The sequence below is a fragment of the Triturus cristatus genome, chromosome 1_2, assembly GCF_964204655.1.
Source record: "Triturus cristatus chromosome 1_2, aTriCri1.1, whole genome shotgun sequence".
NCBI classification, from domain to species: domain Eukaryota; kingdom Metazoa; phylum Chordata; class Amphibia; order Caudata; family Salamandridae; genus Triturus; species Triturus cristatus.
Window position 1 is genome coordinate 855,967,541 of NC_140580.1, and position 17,505 is coordinate 855,985,045.

The following is a 17,505-nucleotide window of genomic DNA, read 5'->3' on the forward strand; positions in this document are numbered from 1 at the left end:
ACCATCCACCACAAACCTTAGGTACTTCCTGTGATCAGGATGTATGGGAATGTGGAAGTAGGCATCCTTGAGATCTAGTGTGGCAAGGAAATCGCCTTGTTGCAGCACTTGTTGAAGAGTGATCATATGGAAATGATCTGAGTGTATATACAGATTTAGGGGTCTGAGATCAAGTATTGGTCTCAGAGTCCCATCCTTTTTGGGGATTAGGAAGTACAGTTAGTATACCCCTGTGCCTTGATGCTCTAAGGGAACTGGCTATTGCGTGCGTTTGAAGCAGTGAGAGAACCTCTTGTTTGAGGAGCGTGAGATGGTCTGCGGACATGGGACGCTGTTTGGGTGGTGTGTGGGGGGTAGCTGTAAGTTGCAGGCAGTAACCATACTGGATAATTTGTGTTACCCACTTGTCTGTTGTAATTGAGTTCCAGACAGGTAGGAACTGTGTTAGTCTGCCCCCGACTGGAGTGGAATGGTCTGGGGGAGCGGAGGAAAGTCACTGTTTTGTGGCAGGGGAGGTGCGAGTGTTATTACCTCGACCTCGTCCCTTATTGTTGTTCCCTCTGTATCCGCCTCTAAAATATCCTCTACTGGGGGATGTTTGTGTAGTGGCTTTGAATGTAGGAGGTGTCTGCGCCCATATTTTCGGAGGCTCCTCTGTAGAAGGAGCGCCGAAAGGAGCCACACGTTTATGGAGACTGTAATGTTCCCATGGACTTAGCAGTCTCGGTGTCCTTTTTCATTTTTTCAAGGGCAGTGTCTACAGCCGGCCCAAATAGCTGTTCTTGGTTGAATGGCTGACTGAGTATGGTAGTTTGTACCTCTGGCTTAAAGCCTGAAATGCGTAGCCAGGCATGTCCTCTAAGGAGCACGCTGGTGTTAATTGATCTAGAGGCAGTGTCTGCTGCGTCAAGTGCACATTTAATTGACGCATTTGAAATTAACTTGCCCTCTTGGATAAGGTCATTTGCCTGGGTTTTATACTGGTCAGGTAGATGTTGTAAGAGATCTTCTAACTGGTCGTAGTGTGCCCTGTCATATCGTGCCAGTAGTGCTTGGGTGTTGGCAATATGCCAGTGATTAGCTGCTTGTGCTGCTACTCTTTTGCCAGAAGCTTCTAGCAGCTTGGATTCTTTATCCGGGGGTGGTGCATCTCCGGAGGTCTGGGTGTTGGCGCGTTTCCTAACATTGGAAACGATCAGAGAATCCAAAGGCAACTGTCCTTTGATGTAACTAGGATCTTCAGGGGCAGGACTATATTTCTTCTCTATTCTAGGGTTAAGAACCCTGGCACGGACGGGGTCTTTAAATACTTCGGGGGCATGCTTAATGACTCCTTTGATCATAGGTAACGAAAAGTTTCTTACCTGTCGGTGTAGTTTTGCAGCTTGAAGGTCTTTCTGGATTCACTATGCTGTGCATTATTCCGCGATCTTGTGGTTGGGTCCGGATTCGTAGTCTTTTCTTTGTTTTTTTTTTTTTTTTTTGTAGCCCAGGTGGGCGTCGACGTCCACCATTTGGTGCACCTCCCGTGACGTCGCCGTGCTTCCTGCGGAAGTCCCACCTTTGGGGCGCCATCTTCGGGTTCTTTTTTCCCTGTTTTTTTTTTTTTTTTTTTTAACCCTAGGCGATTGATTAATCTTTTTGTCCATATTTCTGTACGTCTCCACCTATTTGATCCTATCCATTTCACCCCCTCTTCCTCCAGCCTCATCTTCCTGGCGGAGGTGGGTGGGTTCGCTAGTGAATCCAGAAAGACCTTCAAGCTGCAAAACTACACCGACAGGTAAGAAACTTTTCGTTTTGCAGCGTGAATCTTTCTGGATTCACTATGCTGTGCATAGACTTTGTAGCGGTTTTCCTATTTTTGTGGTGGCTGGGTGGAAGATGATCGCTGGTCGTTGAAAATGTGTTGTAGCACCTTCTGTCCGACCTGTGCTTCCTTATTCATTTGAATGTCCACGCAGTAGTGCTTTGTGAACGTGTGCACAGATGCCCAAGTTGCTGCGAGACAAATGTCTTGGATGGGCGTGTTTGCCAGGAAGGCAACTGTGGCCCCCTTCTTCCTTGTGGAGTGAGCTTGTGGCCCCTCCGTTAGCTCCTGTCCAGCCTGTTTGTGACAGAATTGAATAGTGAGGGCAATCCACCTAGCGATGGTACCCTTGGTCACTGGTCTACCCATGAAGCTAGTAGCAAAGGACACAAACAGCTGCTTCGACTTCCTGAGTTCCTTGGTTCTTTCAATGTAATGCATCACCGCTCTTCTGGCATCGAGGGTGTGCAGGGCCTTTTCTGCGTTTGTAGTCGGGTTTTGGAAGAAACTCGGTATCTGGATACTCTGATTCATGTGGAACGCCGACACTACCTTGGGCATGAAGTGTGGGTCCGTCCTCAGGACTACCCTGTCCTTGTGAATTTGAATGTAGGGCTCCTGTAGCGTTAGTGCTTGAAGCTCGCTCACCCTGCGTAGTGAGGTTATGGCCACTAGAAAGGCAGTTTTCATCGTCAACATTTGTAGATTGGCCTTGTGAATGGGTTCAAACGGCGCCTTCATGAGCTCCGTCAGAACCACGTTTAAATTCCATGCCGGCGGCGGCAACCTTTTCGGGGGTGCCATTCTTTTGGCTCCCTCCATGAATCTCTTCACCACCTGCGAGCTGAAGAAACTTCCACCCTTCTCACCTCTGGTGTAGGCAACGATCGCTGCTAGGTGCACCCTTAGGGAGCTCGAGCAGAGGTTACTCTTTAGAAGGTGTGTGAGGTACCTCAGCACAGTTGAGTCTCTTGTCATTCTGTTGTGCAGGCCCTTCTTCCTGCACCACACCGTGAATCTCTTCCACTTTGCGCTGTAGCACTTTCTTGTAGTAGGTTTCCTTGCCTCCCGTAGCACTCGCATAGTGCTCTGAGGTAACCTTAGGTGTGCGAACTCTAGGTCTTCAGGAGCCATGCTGCTAGGTTGAGGGTCTCTGGCTCTGGGTGCAGGACCTCCCCGTTTTGCATTGAGAGCAGGTCTTTTCTCCTCTCGAACTTGTACGGATTGCCTTGCGCCATTTCTTGAATCTGTGAGAACCATGTCTGCCTCGCCCACTGTGGGGCCACCAGGATCAGAGTCATGTTGCTGGTTCTGCACTTGTCGAGCACTCTGTGCAACAGGGGTATCGGTGGAAAGGCGTAGGCAAATGTCCTCCACCAGCTTATCCATAGGGCATTTCCCTTGGATTGCTGATCTGGTTGCCTGGACGCGAAGCTTTGGCATTTTGCATTGTGGCGTGTTGCAAATAGGTCTATTGTGGGAGTCCCCCATCTCCGGAAGATTTTCTCCGTTTCCTGGCCATTGAGCTCCCACTCGTGCGATGCTGACGTCTGCCTGCTCAGCCAGTCTGCCTCCACATTGTCCTTCCCTGGTAGGTGAATTGCCAGTAGATCTATCTTGAGAGGTATGGCCCATCTCCAAATCTCCTGAGCTAGGGATGAGAGGGGAAACGACTGTGTCCCCCCTTGTTTGTTGATGTAGAACATCGCCGTGGTGTTGTCTGTCTGTACCAACACCCTCTGGCCGCACAGGTGTCTCTGGAATGCCTTCAGGGCTAGCAGTATCGTTTTCAACTCGAGGTAGTTGATGTGGCGGACCGCGTCTGCCGGAGCCCATAGACCCCTCACTCTGAGGTTGTCCATGTGCGCTCCCCATCCCATCTGCGATGCGTCCGTGGTAATGGTCACTGTTGGGCTTGGTGGTGTCAGGCTTCTCCCTGTTGTTATGTTGTCTCTGTTCCACCAAGTTATCTCCTCCTGCACTGCGTGCGTAACAACCACTAGATCCTCCCAACTTCCGTTTGCTTGTGACCATTGCTGTTGCAGCCATTCCTGGAATGGTCTCATGTGCAGGCGTACATTCGGCACCAGCTGGATACAGGACGCCATCATCCCCATCATCTTGCTCACCGCCCTCACTGTCAGAGCTCGCCCCTTCTGGTAGAGCTGCGTCTCCTTCAGTAGGGCATCTGTCCTCCTGTCGCTGGGCACTACTGTACTGTTGAGGGAGTTGATCTTTGCCCCCAGGAAAATCTTTACCTGTTCCGGTTCCAGCGATGATTTTCCCCAGTGGATGGAAAATCCCAGATTTGTGAGGGTGTCTGTTACGCGTTTTGCGTGCCTCTCGCACTTCTCGCGTGAGTTTGCCTTGACCAGCCAGTCGTCCAAGTATGGGTATACGTGTATGCCCTGCTTTCGTAGGTGTGCCGCTACCGCCGACAGGCATTTTGTAAAGACCCTTGGCGCTGATTTCAATCCGAAGGCCAGGGTTGTGAACTGGTAGTGTTCCTGTTCGATGTTGAATCTTAGAAGGCCCTTGTGCCTTCTGTTTATTGGGATGTGAAGGTAGGCATCCTTGAGGTCCACGGTGACCATGAAGTCCCCTTCTCTTATCTGTGGCAGTACCTCCTGCAGTGAAGTCATTTTGAACCTTTGCGTTCTTATGAACTTGTTTAGGTAACGGAGGTCCAGTATGGGCCTGAGGTCTCCGTCTACCTTCGGAACCACGAAGTAGTTTGAGTAGACCCCTTTGTTGCGTTCCCCGAACGGCACTGCCTCTATGGCTCCCTTTTGTAGGAGTTTCCGCGTTTCTTCTCTGAGTATTGCCAGTTCTTGTGCAGATCTCTGTCTTCCCTTCGGTTTCCTGTTTGGAGGTCTTTTCTCCAAGTCTACGCAGTATCCGTACTGCACGATGTTCCGTATCCACTTGTCTGTGGTTATACGCCGCCACTCCTGAAGGTAGAACCTCAGCCTTCCGCCTACTGGTGACGTATGCTCGTAGGCTCTTGAATCTTCTCTTCCCCCTGATGACACTTTTTTGCGCCTCACCCTTGGGGACCTGACGAGGGTAGGCGTCTTCTTGCGTGCTGAGTCACTTCGAGGAGGGCTGATCGCCCCCTCTCCTCCTTTGGCCACGTCCGTTCCCTCTCCCGCGAAAGGACTGGCCCCGAGGTTGATATTGCCAGCTTTGCTTCTGCTGACCTTTACCATGACCTTCGCCCTGCTGACCTTGTTGGAACGCCTGGTGCGATGTCCCTTGTTGGCTTGCACCCCTACCGTAGGGTCTCCTCGAGGGATTACCTCGTCTCATTCCCCTCAGCTGTAGGGCCCCCATGGACCTCGCTGTCTCGTTTTCCTTCTTGAGCTGGGTGAGCTTTTCGTCCACCGTTGCTCCGAACAGTGTCTCTCCGTTGAAGGGGGTGCCAAGGATGTTGTTCTGCACTTCCGGTTTGAATCCCGAGATTCTTAGCCATGCATGCCTCCTCTCTGTGACCCCTATGGCCATGAGTCTTGCTGAAGTCTCCGCCCCATCCAACGCCGTCTTTATACAGGAGTTGGCGATGTTCTTTCCTTCATCCACCAGGTGAGAGGCTCTCTGGCGGTATTCTTCGGGGAGGTGCTTTACTAGCTCCCCCATCTCATCCCAGTGTTGGTATTGGTGTCTATTGAGGAGTGCATTCGAATTCGCCATGCGCCAGTGCATTGCGGCGTTCCTCTCGACCTTTCTGCCTGTGAGGTCGATCCTCCTGCTCTCTTTATCCGGAGGTGGGCCCGAAGTTGCTGGAGCGTTGGCCCTTCTCCTGGCCGTGGAGGCTATGATGGAGTCTGCGGTGACGCTACCCTTGATGTAAGGTGGGTCCAGGGAGGAGTGCTTATATTTCTTCTCTGTCCTGGGTGTGATCGACCGGCAGGTGGCAGGCTCCTTGAAGGCTTCTCTCCCCTGGTTCATCACGCTTTGTAGCATGGGGAGGAACTGACTCCTAGTCTGGATGGGGAGCAGTGTTTCGACGAGAAAATCGGCTTTCGGCCTCTCCTCGTCGAGTTTTACGCCGAAGGCCAGTGCTGCGCTCTTCACCACCATATTGTATACCCCGATGTCGTCGGGTGGCGAAGGCCTCGAGGGGTACGTGTCCACGGGCTCTTCCGGGTTTTCGGTGTCGAGATCGTGCCATTCGACGTCGTTGCTGGTAGATGCCGCCGATTCGAAGAACGACTGTTGGTCTTCTTCCTCGGCTTCTTCCTCATAATAGGGCTCCTCTTCTTCTTCGAGATCCCTTGTCAGCCCTTCGGCGTCGAACTCCTCTTCGACCTCGACGACGTCCGCCGATGAAACCGTTGGAATCTTGAATTCCTTCATCCTGGCGTCGAACTCCTCCTTCCTTTGAAGGATGTTCTCCATTTCGGCCTCGAGCCGCCTTTTCTTTTTCTCCATTTCGGAGATGCTTTCGGCGTCGACCGCGGGTCTTTTCGATGAAACTTGCGTCGACGTCGAACGTTCTTTCTGCGTCGATCGGCCCGTTTCATGGGATGATTTCGACGACCCTTGCCTTTCGGCGTCTTTCTGCACCAGGGAGTCCTTTTGTAAGGATCCGCTGGGCCTTTTGTCCGAAGTTCCCCCTTTGGACGTCGAAGTTTTCGGCGCCGGGGCTCCCTTCGTGGACCTTGACTCGGTTTTCTTCGAGTCCCCCTCGTGTTTTCGAGGTGTTTTTTGACTTGCGCTCGACGATTCTCTTACCTCGTCTTCTTTTTTCTTGTCGGTCTCTACGACCGTGAAGTTTTCGGCTGTCTCGGCGACGTTGTCCTCGTCGTCCGTGTCGAGGCCCAGCTCGTAGAGTGTCGGGGGTTTCCCTTTGCCATCCATGTTGGCGTTGGCTCTTCTCTGCCTCTCTCTCACCCTGAGTGTCTTCGGCGCGAAGGCTGAGCAGGCGTTGCAGTCGATACTCTGGTGATCCACCGGTAGGCAGAGGTTGCAGACCGGATGCTGGTCTTTCTGCGCGAACTTGTGGTGGCAGTTTGGGCAGAACTTGAATGGCGTCTTGTCCATTTCGCTCAGGGTCTCTGAGCGTGCATTCTCCAAGGCTGTCGAAGAAAAAGCTCGCTGGTCCTCTTTCTTCGCGCTCCTGATGAAATCTGTTCTATTCCTGATGTCTTCTCTTGATTCTATCGATGAAACTCGCTTTTCTTCCTTCTTCCTCCGAGTGAATTTCTGGAGCTTCCCGATGTCGATCCAGACCCAACGGCGGAAAAAAGAATCTGAAGATGGCGCCCCAAAGGTGGGACGTCACGGGAGGTGCACCAAATGGTGGACGTCGACGCCCACCTGGGCTACAAAAAAAAAAAAAAAAAAAACAAAGAAAAGACTACGAATCCGGACCCAACCACAAGATCGCGGAATAATGCACAGCATAGTGAATCCAGAAAGATTCACGCTGCAAAATATCTGCACTGACTTTTGAGATTGTTCAAAAGTATCTAAGAGGAAATCTTCTTCTGGTGCGTCAGAGTGCATTGTAACACCATGAAAAAGTGCCGCTCTATTTAATAATTGGCCAAACCCCAGGTGATCATCTAGGGGAGATGGTTTTGAGGGATATGGCTGTGGGTCTGGTAGGTCTGTTGGGATAGGGAATGCCCAATCATCAAGTGGTGAGGTATCTGGATCCGTGAACGGGTCATTAGGATCACCCCCACCCCCTAGGTCATCATCATCATCCGGAGGTGGTGTATGTGGTGGAGAAGGTACAGGTAAGGGTGGTGTAGGCAGAGGAGATGGGTTAGAAGGCAGTGTAGGAGAAGGGGGCATAGGCGATGTTGCAGAGTCCTTGTGTACAGGAACTGGAGTAGATGGTGTGTCCAGTTTTCATTTTTTGACATGGCACAGCTCGATGGGATCTGGGTGAAAAAGTTCTTGTTCGTCGGTAACAGTTTTCGGTGCCGATTTTTTCGGTTACGAGCGAGGTTGTGGTTGATCCTTATTTGTTTTGGCTTTAGGAGGTGTATTAGAGTCCTTAGCTGTTAGTTTCGGTGCCGAGGATGTTATTTTCGGAGCCGAAGCTGGATCTTTAGGCTTGGGAACCTTCGAAGCCGGCTTTTCTATGGGCTTCGGCGTTTTCGGAGCAGATTTGGAGGTGGAAGGTGTCGGAGCCGATTTCGGTGCCGAGTGTTCTTTTGGCTTCGGTGCCGAAGGTGCCGGCGGGACAATCACATGCGGTTTGGTCGGTGCCGAGCTACCGGAAGGCTTGTCTTTTTTCTTCGGAGCCGAGCCCGGAGGCGGGGCTTCTGAAGGACGTTTTCGGTCTCGACTGGGGCCAACAGGCGAAGTCTTGACCACTGCCTTTGGTTTTGGAGGGGTTGGGGCAGGGGCAGTATTACACACGTTGATGAGGTCATCTGAGTCTTCTGCCTCGGAGATGATTGAGGTACTCTGAATCTTCTTCTGGGACATCGGGCCTTTATCAAAGATGTCCTCTGGTTCCGGAGCTGGTCTCTGTGCCATGATGTATCTTCTAGCCCTTCGATCTCGGATGGTCTTTTTGGATCGAAAGGATGCACATGCTGGACAGCTGGACTAGTCGCTTTCAGGTGATAGGCACAGGTTGCAGACCTTGTGATGGTCACTGTGCGGAAAGTTTGCTCCACACTGGGGGTAGTTTTTGAAAGGCGTCCTTTCCATGAGCCGTAGGCCTTACGGCGTGGATAGGCCCAGCGACCCGCGTCGACGTCCGGAATCGAGCCGATGAAGGTGATTCGATGGTTTTTCTGTAAATTTTGCGCTTCGAGAAGCTTGGAATTGAGATTTCCAACCGGAGCGGAAAAGTTGCATCTGAACCCAATGGCGGAAAAAAACAATCTAACCATGGAGTTGATGCCCATGCGCACTATCGTCCAAGGGAGGAGTCACCTATCTTGTGACTACAAAGACTTCGTCCAAGACAACAACAACCTGCAAGCATCCGAGCCCAACACCAGATGGCGATCTACTATGCTAGTGTGTCATCTGCAGCTCATATGCCTCGAACCTTCTGTTTATCCGTGCAAGGCTTAAAATGTGTTCTGTGCACAGTGCCAAATCAAGACAAATAAAATCTCTTTAAACTAATCCTAGAAAAAAAAATCTATGGTATTGCTTCTTTGATGCCGGAGAAAAAACAGAGCAGACGATGCAGAGGTAGCAATATCACTTCTGCTGAGAAAATCAATAGGACTCCACTCCCGAAGTTTCTCTAGTGTCACCGGAAATCCAGCAGCATAACTTCACAAGCATTTAGAAAGTCACTCACTGGTATTTCTTCACAGAATTAACACAAAAGAAAGTAGTATCAATTATGACATGCGCTTATGTGCACCCTTTGCGTGACAGCACAGTTCTACCGAGATTCCTTTCCTCCCATTCTCCTCTTCCAGACAAAGGGGTACAGTAGAATTGAAAGAAAAAAAAAAGACAACTGAAAAACTGAAAATGATATGCCTCTTACCTGTTGAAAGAGATAGACAGGAACCTTGGAGTACTGGTGCAAGAGATAGTCAAAGACTAGCAGCAGACGGGCCAAGAGAAGAGGCACAGTCGGAAGCTGGGACTCCAAGTTGCTGGCCAGTTCCAAGATGGTCTGTATACAGAGGTTAAAAACTGAGCGGCGACCTTTATCCGAGAAGTTGTGGAAGATAAGCAATAGAAGCTGTACGTGATCCACATTCAGATCCTCTGTGTCACCAGGGACAACACCTTGCAAGGCATTTTGCTTTAGAGTCCCAATAAACCTGATGGAAACAGAGTGGTGAAAGGATTTATGTCTAAAGAAATATCTACACCCAAGTAAGCAGGTAAAATCGTGAAAAGAGGCACAGAGAAACAGTAGGTAAGGAGAAAAATAAAGATGAAAGGAGGCATAGAGGGACTCAGAGGAAAGTACGGAAATTAACTTCGCAATATGGCAATAGAGGATAGCTTTGTGGTTCAATGGTAGTGCTGTGTAAAAATAATAGCCATAACAATATTTTGCATCTTGAATAGTTATTAAATCATATGCTGTGCATAGTCTGTCATACAGTGGCCATTCTGGAAATACATTTGTAAAGAACATTACTACTCCAACTAGGTTTCCCAGCTCATTTGTGGCAAGATTTATCAAATTGTAGGTGTTCATCATAGGGATGTCTGTAACCAACCCTAGAATAATTGCTAATGAGACCCTACTGAGTTAGCCCTCTTTGCTTTTGATGTTTATCTTGACTTGTCCTTGTGCACTCATCAAGCACAATACTTTCTCATGTTTTGATGTTCATTCTTAGAATTGTGTGATATAAATCAGTTATTTTAATAGTTTCCCAACCAGTGGTCTTTATTATAGTTCACCCGTCAGATATAGAACTCCAGTTCATTCAACATTCAGTTCATTTTATCTGTGTGTTCATATCAAGGGCTGATATTTACTAGAAGTGCCCTTCTTCAGGAGTTATGCTTTATATGAATGAATCCATCTGCTTGCATGGAGATATGCTCATTGCAGAGCATGTATGTCCATTTCCTTGGGTCTGTTTTTGAAAAGCGAAGTGAACATAGATTAAATTAAATTTATGTTGAACAAACAGAAGTTATATATGGCTGAGTAACTGTAAACAATCATTGGAAAAGAACCTATAGAACAGGCTTGGCTCATTTATTTAATTGCGATAATGATCAAACACAAAGTAAAGTACTTTGTAGGACCAATAACATCTTGCAGAGGAGGACACATATCCAGTGTTGGGAAATGCAATAGGCTCTATCTTGTTGACTAGTGCTCTAAACCTTGCATTATCATTTAGCTGTAACATTGCTTTCAAGAAGTCTGATATCTACCCATGTTTTCACAGAGGTGACTTGAAACTTGGGTTTTCTTACCGGAAGCAGTTGCGGTCGAGGATGCCTGCGTGCAGAGGCTGCAGGCGACATCTGGGAGTCCAGGAGGGGTAAAACCACGATGGACTTGAGCTCTGGAGGAGTGAGGGACCTTGTTGACACTAGTGACCCACTTCTACTCTGGCTGCAGGCGACGGGTGCAGTGCATGGTGTAGGTGACTGGTTTGGGCCATTCGAGGCCTCAGTCATTTCTTATGGCGTTTTTGCAGGATGCAGGGAACAATTCTGCTGTTCTTCTGGAGATGTTTATCTTTATTGAAGGCAGGTAATCCTCCCAGGTTTTGGAGGCACACAGCTGTAGGATGAGTCACCTTTGGCAAAAGTTTGATAGAAAACGGCAGACAGAACAGCAGGGCTGGGGCCAAGTCAGGTGCTTTCTTTAGTCTATTGCTTTTGTGATTCTTCGTGTCATCCTTTGTAGGTTAAGCAAACACAAGGAGATGATGGACGGAGCGCTGAAACTTTTCAGGCACTCACCCCAGTCACAGATAGGGTTGAATCCATCATCATTCTTTAGCTCACTTCGCCACCTCAGTTCAGACACAGCTATATGCAAATCAGTCTTGACCATGTGCCTCATGGGAACAGTCCAGCACGAACAGCCAATCCATGTCTTCCCTGGACCGGAAACCAGCACCCTGGGACCGGTTTCGGGTTAACAGCCCTCATCAGCCAGGCTAGCTTGAATCCAGTGGCAAAGTGAGCAAGGGACCCACGTCTGGGCATACCCTGCCAACTTAGGGCGAACAAAGCAAACACAAGGAGATGGACGGAGTGCTGAAACTTTTCAGGCACTCACCCCCAGTCACAGATCTGGGTTGAATACATCATCCTTCGTAGGTTGCCAGGATCTGCTTCTCTGGTGCCAGGGGCACTCCTAAATACTAAATTTAGGGGCATTAGGGGAGAGCAGGGTAGTAGCCAATGGACCACTGACCCTTGGAGGTCATTCCACCCCCCTACATGACCACTTCCTGGGGGAAGTGTGCATAACCCTGTGCCAGAATTCCTAAGTATGCCACAATATGGCTACGTCTGAAAAATCGTATCCACCTCTTTGTAAACCTTAGGGTGTGGTACTAACCTGGAGGTGGTATGGCTACCTGACTCTGTAATTTTCCTGCCTGTCCAGGTGCCAAGGAGGCTCAGGACAGGGCTGTGGTGGCTTGGTTTTCTTTGAAGCTTGCTGGCTCCGGGAGGCTAATCATCAGGCCATCCTGCGAGAGGCGGTGTTACACCCTCTTCCCAGACATGCATTTATTCTGGGTCTCAGAAACCAGTCTCTTAGAACACCAGAGACTAGTAGGTTTTCAGGGAGCACCTCTAGGGTGCCCTCTTGGTGCATGTATTGGCAAATCCAACACTAGCATCAGTGTGGGTATAACAATACGAGATGTTTGAAACCAATCATCCCTATTTTCTGTGAAACCATCATGTAGTTGGGGAACTTGTTTTCACCTGTGCATCCTTTAAAATGGCTTCCCTGGTCACTTGTACTGACTAATAGCCAGCACAGGGGCATATCTGCTCACACAGATATGCCCTTACATGTAATATTCAGCACTCTGTCTTAGGGCTGTCAGGCCTACTGTAGGGGTGACTTACAAATATCACATGTAGAGTTATAGACCTGGCATACAGGGATGTGTGACATGTCGTGTTTTCACTTTTATCTGCACCATGACACGCATCCTGTAATGGTAGTCTTGCATGTGCTTGGTGAGGTGTCCCTTAGCATGGCCCAATTCGTACTGCTGTCCTTAGGGACCTTCTTTAGTACCCCAGGCACCAAGATATAATTTACTAGGGACTTACAGAGGGTGCTAAAGGTTTGGCCAATTGGGGAACAATTGTACAGTTTTTAGGGAAAGAACACTGGTACTGGAGACCTGGTTAGCAGGAACCTAGTGCAACTTCAGTCAAAGTTGCATCATATACAAGGCAAAGCGTGGGGGTGTACTGCAACAAAACAAAAATGTTGCATAGACTAAAAAGGTCCCAAGCCTTTCAGCTTAACTTATGAGTTGTTTTTTTAAACGAGACTAAACTTAGGTTTCAACACATCAGATTGCACCACTATAAGAAAGTGCACTCTTTTTGCATGGTTGCCCCCACTTTTTGCCAAACTGTTGATGTACTTTGAGTGTGACCTGGGTTCCTGCCAAACCAGTACACAGGGCCTATGTTCATTCCCTAAGCTGTATTAATACAACACCCAATTGGCACTCTTTGGCCACATGTCAGTCCCTTGTAAATGGCACCATAGTTACCAAAGGCACTGTGGCCAGGGAAGGCCTTCAAGGGCTGCGGCACTTATTGTGTCACCCTTAGAGGCCCTGTAGCACAAGCTACTTACTTGTGTAACGATATATCTGTAAGAGACATTAGTTAATGATAGATTCCTTACCTTAGAATATCCCCAGGGGTCAGACTGGTTCCGGAAAGTTTTTCTTAAGCAGTACCCCTGCACGTCGGTAGGCGTATTTGTGCGGCTCCGCGTACGTCGCTGGCGTCGTAGCCGCCGAGATGGCGTTGGAGCTACTTAGACGCGCGCTGACGTCAGTTTTTTCTTTTTACGCGCCACCAAGCGTAGATCCGAGAGAGAGCGGTACTCCTAGTCATATTTTTGACTTGTTTTCTGAGACTTGTTTCTTTTGTTTGTCGAGTACTCTACTTCCATTGCAGGCTGTGTGTTTTGGTGCAGAACAAAGTGAACAGTCGACATGGCACACATCCCGGTGTCCCATGCCTACAACTCACTGCCCTAGCATAGGTCAGCCACACCTCTAGCTGGGTGCACTATACCATTGGTGAGGGAACAGGTGCATGAGCCCTATACCCCTATAGTGTCTGAACCAACTCAGACATTGTAAGTGCAGTAATGCCATTAAGAGTATATGGTGTTGGGAGTTTGCCATCACGAACTCCACAGCACCATAATGGCTTTACTGAAAACTGGCAAGTTTGTGATCAAACTTCTCCGCACAATAAACCCACACCGATGCCAGTGTGGGATTTAATGAAAAATACACTCAGAGGGAATCTTAGAGATGCCCCTGAAAAACGACCTAACCCTAGTATGCTGGCTGAGTGGCTGCTCACCAGCTGCCACCACCAGACAGGTTTCTGGAACCCTGGGTTGAGAGCCTGCTGCTCTCGGGGGTCTGAAACAATGCACATGCTGGGACGAGGTGCCAAGCCTCCTCCCCCAGGGTCCACAAAGGGGAAGCTTCAAAGGCTTGCAGCGTTTGTGAGCTACCCCAGCCATTTGCTGGCCTCAGCAACTGGCCCCCACCGATCCGGGCCCCCACCTTGGGTGGAAGAAACAGCTGGAAAACCAAGTGAGGAAGGGAGATGTGCCCACCTTTGCCAACCCCACCCCTCAGGAGGGGGAGGCAAGTTGAAGCACAACTCTCAGGCACCACCATCTTGCAGATGGGGGGACCCAGCCAACCAGAGAGAGCCCTATGCCTGCCTCCCGCAGGAGGGTGGCATAATAGGGGGTGCACCCACCCCAAGGAAGGGACCTATTGGTCCCGACCTTTACTTACCTGTGACGCCTCTAAATCTAGTATTTAAGGGTAACCCTGAAATTTGCCTCCTCGGACAAGGACCGGCCAGAAGAAGATTAGGACCTAAGAAGCCTTGCTGAACAAAGAGGAGGACGACAACTGACTTGGCCCCAGCCCTACCGGCCTGTCGGCATCTCGTACCTGCTCTACCGAAATACCAGTGTGTCCTGAAGCCAGCAACCCTCAAGAACCCGAAGGACCTGCCCTGTCATTCCAAAATCAAGACTGTCTCCCTTGAGCACCGGATTTGCTCACACAGACACTGGTTCCGGCCATATCTGCACTTCTCTGCACCAGACGCCCACGACCTGAGTTCGAGTGGCCCAACACCACGAGGAGGTCTCCCTGGCGATCCTGACCTGAGATCTGGTGATCTCTGACCTGCCTCGAATCTCCAAGCGAAGCCTGCAGCCTCTTTCTGGAGGATCTCCCCTACCACGACCGGACCTTGTAAGGAAAACACGATGCTTAAATGAACCCCTGCACCCGCTGGCCCAACTGACGGTGTCCCAGTATCCCAACTTACCTCTCCAACTGGTGGTCACCTCCAGAAGATCTTCGTCCCCGAGCCTGCAGTGTTTCTTGCAACCGGAGAATACCTGTTGAAATCAACAGGGCACACAATGCCAAAACACCACCCAGCCGCCCCTGCACCTCTGTGGGTGTACTTTGGGTGCTAACTGATCCCTCTTTGAACTGAGCCCGACACCAGGAGCTTTGCTCCCACAACCTTGTGGCCTGCTCGTGAGCAGCCACCAACCGGAGGCCCCCTAGCCCCCATTGGATAACACTGGGCCTCAGCACTCTGCAACCGGTCGCCCTAGTGCCGCTGAGGGTGCTTTGAGAGTGCAGTCAATGCAGCCCTATAGGAGAAAACAGTGTTATCGGTTTATCAGTAAGTACTTAGGTTTTGGAGTTGGTATTCTGGGGTTAGAAACAGGGTTCCCGCAGAATCGAGGATGCACTCTCAAAGCACCCTCAGCGGCACTAGGGAGGCCGGGTGCAGAGTGCTAAGGCCCAATGTTATCCAATAGAGAACAGGGGGCCTCCGGTTGGTGGCTGCTCACAAAAAGGCCACAAGGTTGTGGGAGCAAAGCTCCTGGAGTTAGGCTCAGGGCAAAGCGGCATCAGAGTTGGCACACAAGGTGCACCCACAGTGGTGGCGAAGTGCAGGTTGCTGTTTTGGCATTGGGTGCCCCGTTTCCAATGGGAGTTGCCGATTTTGGCTGCAGGATCGGTCCAGGAAGACTTCCGGGAGTAACCACCAGCTGGACAGGTCAGTTGAAGGGCTCGGGACATAGGTGCACCTCGGGTTCTCTTCTCCAGGGCAGCTGGATGCAGGGGTGTCTTTTGAGGTTGGATTTCACCTTACCGGGCCACTCGTGGTTGGGGGGGGGGGTTGGGCGTTAGTGCAGAGGCTGCAGGCGACGTCAGGGAGTCTTGGAGGGGTCAACCCACAGTGGACTCGAACTCTGGAGCGCTTGGGGACTTCACTGGGACCAGTGGGCCACTCGGATTCAGGCCATAGGCATTGGGTACAGTGGTGGGTCCTGGCATCTGGTTTCTTTGTCCTCAGCAGGCTCAGAGTCTGTCTTGGGAGTTTCTTTTGAACAGAGCTGCTGTTCACAGGAGATACAGTATTCGTTGAAGGGAGTCAGTCCTCCAATGGGTTTGGCTGGCTGCAGGACAAGGTGACTTTTGGCATAGGATCTCTGGATACTGCAGACGGGCTGGTAGGGCTGGGGCCATGTCAGTTCTTCTCTGCAGTCTCCTCTGCTGGGTGTCTTTCGTCCTTCGTAGGTTGCGGGATTCTGTCTTCTTAGTTCAGGGCAGCCCCCTAAATACTGTATTTAGGGGGGCGTTTTAGAGAGTGGCCCTGCTGTACTGTTCTGTCCCCCATCTCCAGGTCGGCTTAACAAGTGAAAGCCTCCAAATCAGGCGACCTGCTGGACAAAACACCTCCACACCCAAGCTCAACAGCTCGAGTTCAAGCCTACAGACAATGCACCCTTGCCCCAGGGATCTTCAAGAACCTAGCTCCCCTTTGGGCTCTGAAAGACTTGTCCCCAAGTACTTACTTGCAGCATTTTTCTTTTACAGGTTTTCTCCATAGATTTCAGCGGTAGCATTCAAGGCTACCCTTGCGACCGGCACCTCTGCATCCAGACTGACCAAGGAAGGTAAACAAAAAACGCTTGTGAATATAAGGACCTTCGCCCCTATTTATCTTAAGTCCAGAAGAACATCCCTGTAACTTGAGTGCAGGTTACCCTATCCAGTATATGTTTCTCCCATGGGATAACATTACCGTGTTCAAGGCTCCGGTCTCACATCTGACAGCTATAATTTCTGTGTTTTCTGAAAATCGCCAGCTCAAAAAGTACTTCCCCATATCTCATGGATCCTGGTGTCTAAATTAATATAAAAATCTGTAATTTTTTTTAAATTGGTGTTCTATTTCCTATTGAATGTGTGTCTCACCAATTACCTCTGTGTGTGCAACAAATGCCTAACACTATCTTCTGATACGCCTAAGGCAGCTTGTCCTCACTACCACAAAGAGAGCACCTTGGGATTGATAAAGCAAGCCCCTGTACACTAATAGGGGACACCTAGACTCTGCACAGTGCACCTCATTTTGGTACACTATATAGAGATACAGCTTCCTACGCGAAGGCTGATCCAAAGTCCCTCAATTTTTGATACATTAAATGAGGCAGGCAATACACCTAAAGCCGTCTCCAAGACCAACATGAAAATTAAACCGGCAAAGCAATGTGACCTTTAAAAGTCAATAACAAACCCAAGGGACAGAGGGGTGACAGGTGGTCACGATCCCGGAGGTGCTCCGTGTCTGGTGGAGTCTCTGCTGGGGGAGAGGGGGGGCCCAGGAGCCTGGACGCCAAACTTTGGAACCTTGACGCTTGGGGCTGGTTTAGTGCAGGGGTAGTCTCCTTTGTTCATCATATTCTTTGATATCTAATTGTCGGGGGAATTAAAGTGTGGGCTGGTTCTCTGCCGGGCTTGTGCTGGTCGAGATTCCGCCCGAGGAACATGGGCTGTAAGTTGGGGATCCATTGGATGGGGCAGTGCCTATTCCCCCGTTGGGGTTCGGGTACTCGTCCCATCGAGACGGATGCTTCAGCGTTTTTGAGGTATGGGGTGGGGGGTTTGTTGGGGGGGGGGGGGTTGTTTTAGGTTCCATGTCACACCTCCATCTTGGGT

General features: G+C 50.1%; 1 protein-coding gene across 14 annotated transcripts in view; it reads right to left on the bottom strand.

Moving 5' to 3' along the window:
* The window catches only part of UBR4 (ubiquitin protein ligase E3 component n-recognin 4), a 1,980,383-nt gene that overhangs the window by 1,734,206 nt on the left and 228,672 nt on the right, over positions 1-17,505 (bottom strand). For all 14 annotated transcript variants that reach the window (XM_085609056.1, XM_085609055.1, XM_085609054.1 and 11 more), the window contains exon 19: positions 9,285-9,567. In XM_085609056.1, coding sequence (XP_085465182.1) covers positions 9,285-9,567 — 283 coding nt within the window. The remainder of the gene's footprint in view (positions 1-9,284; positions 9,568-17,505) is intronic.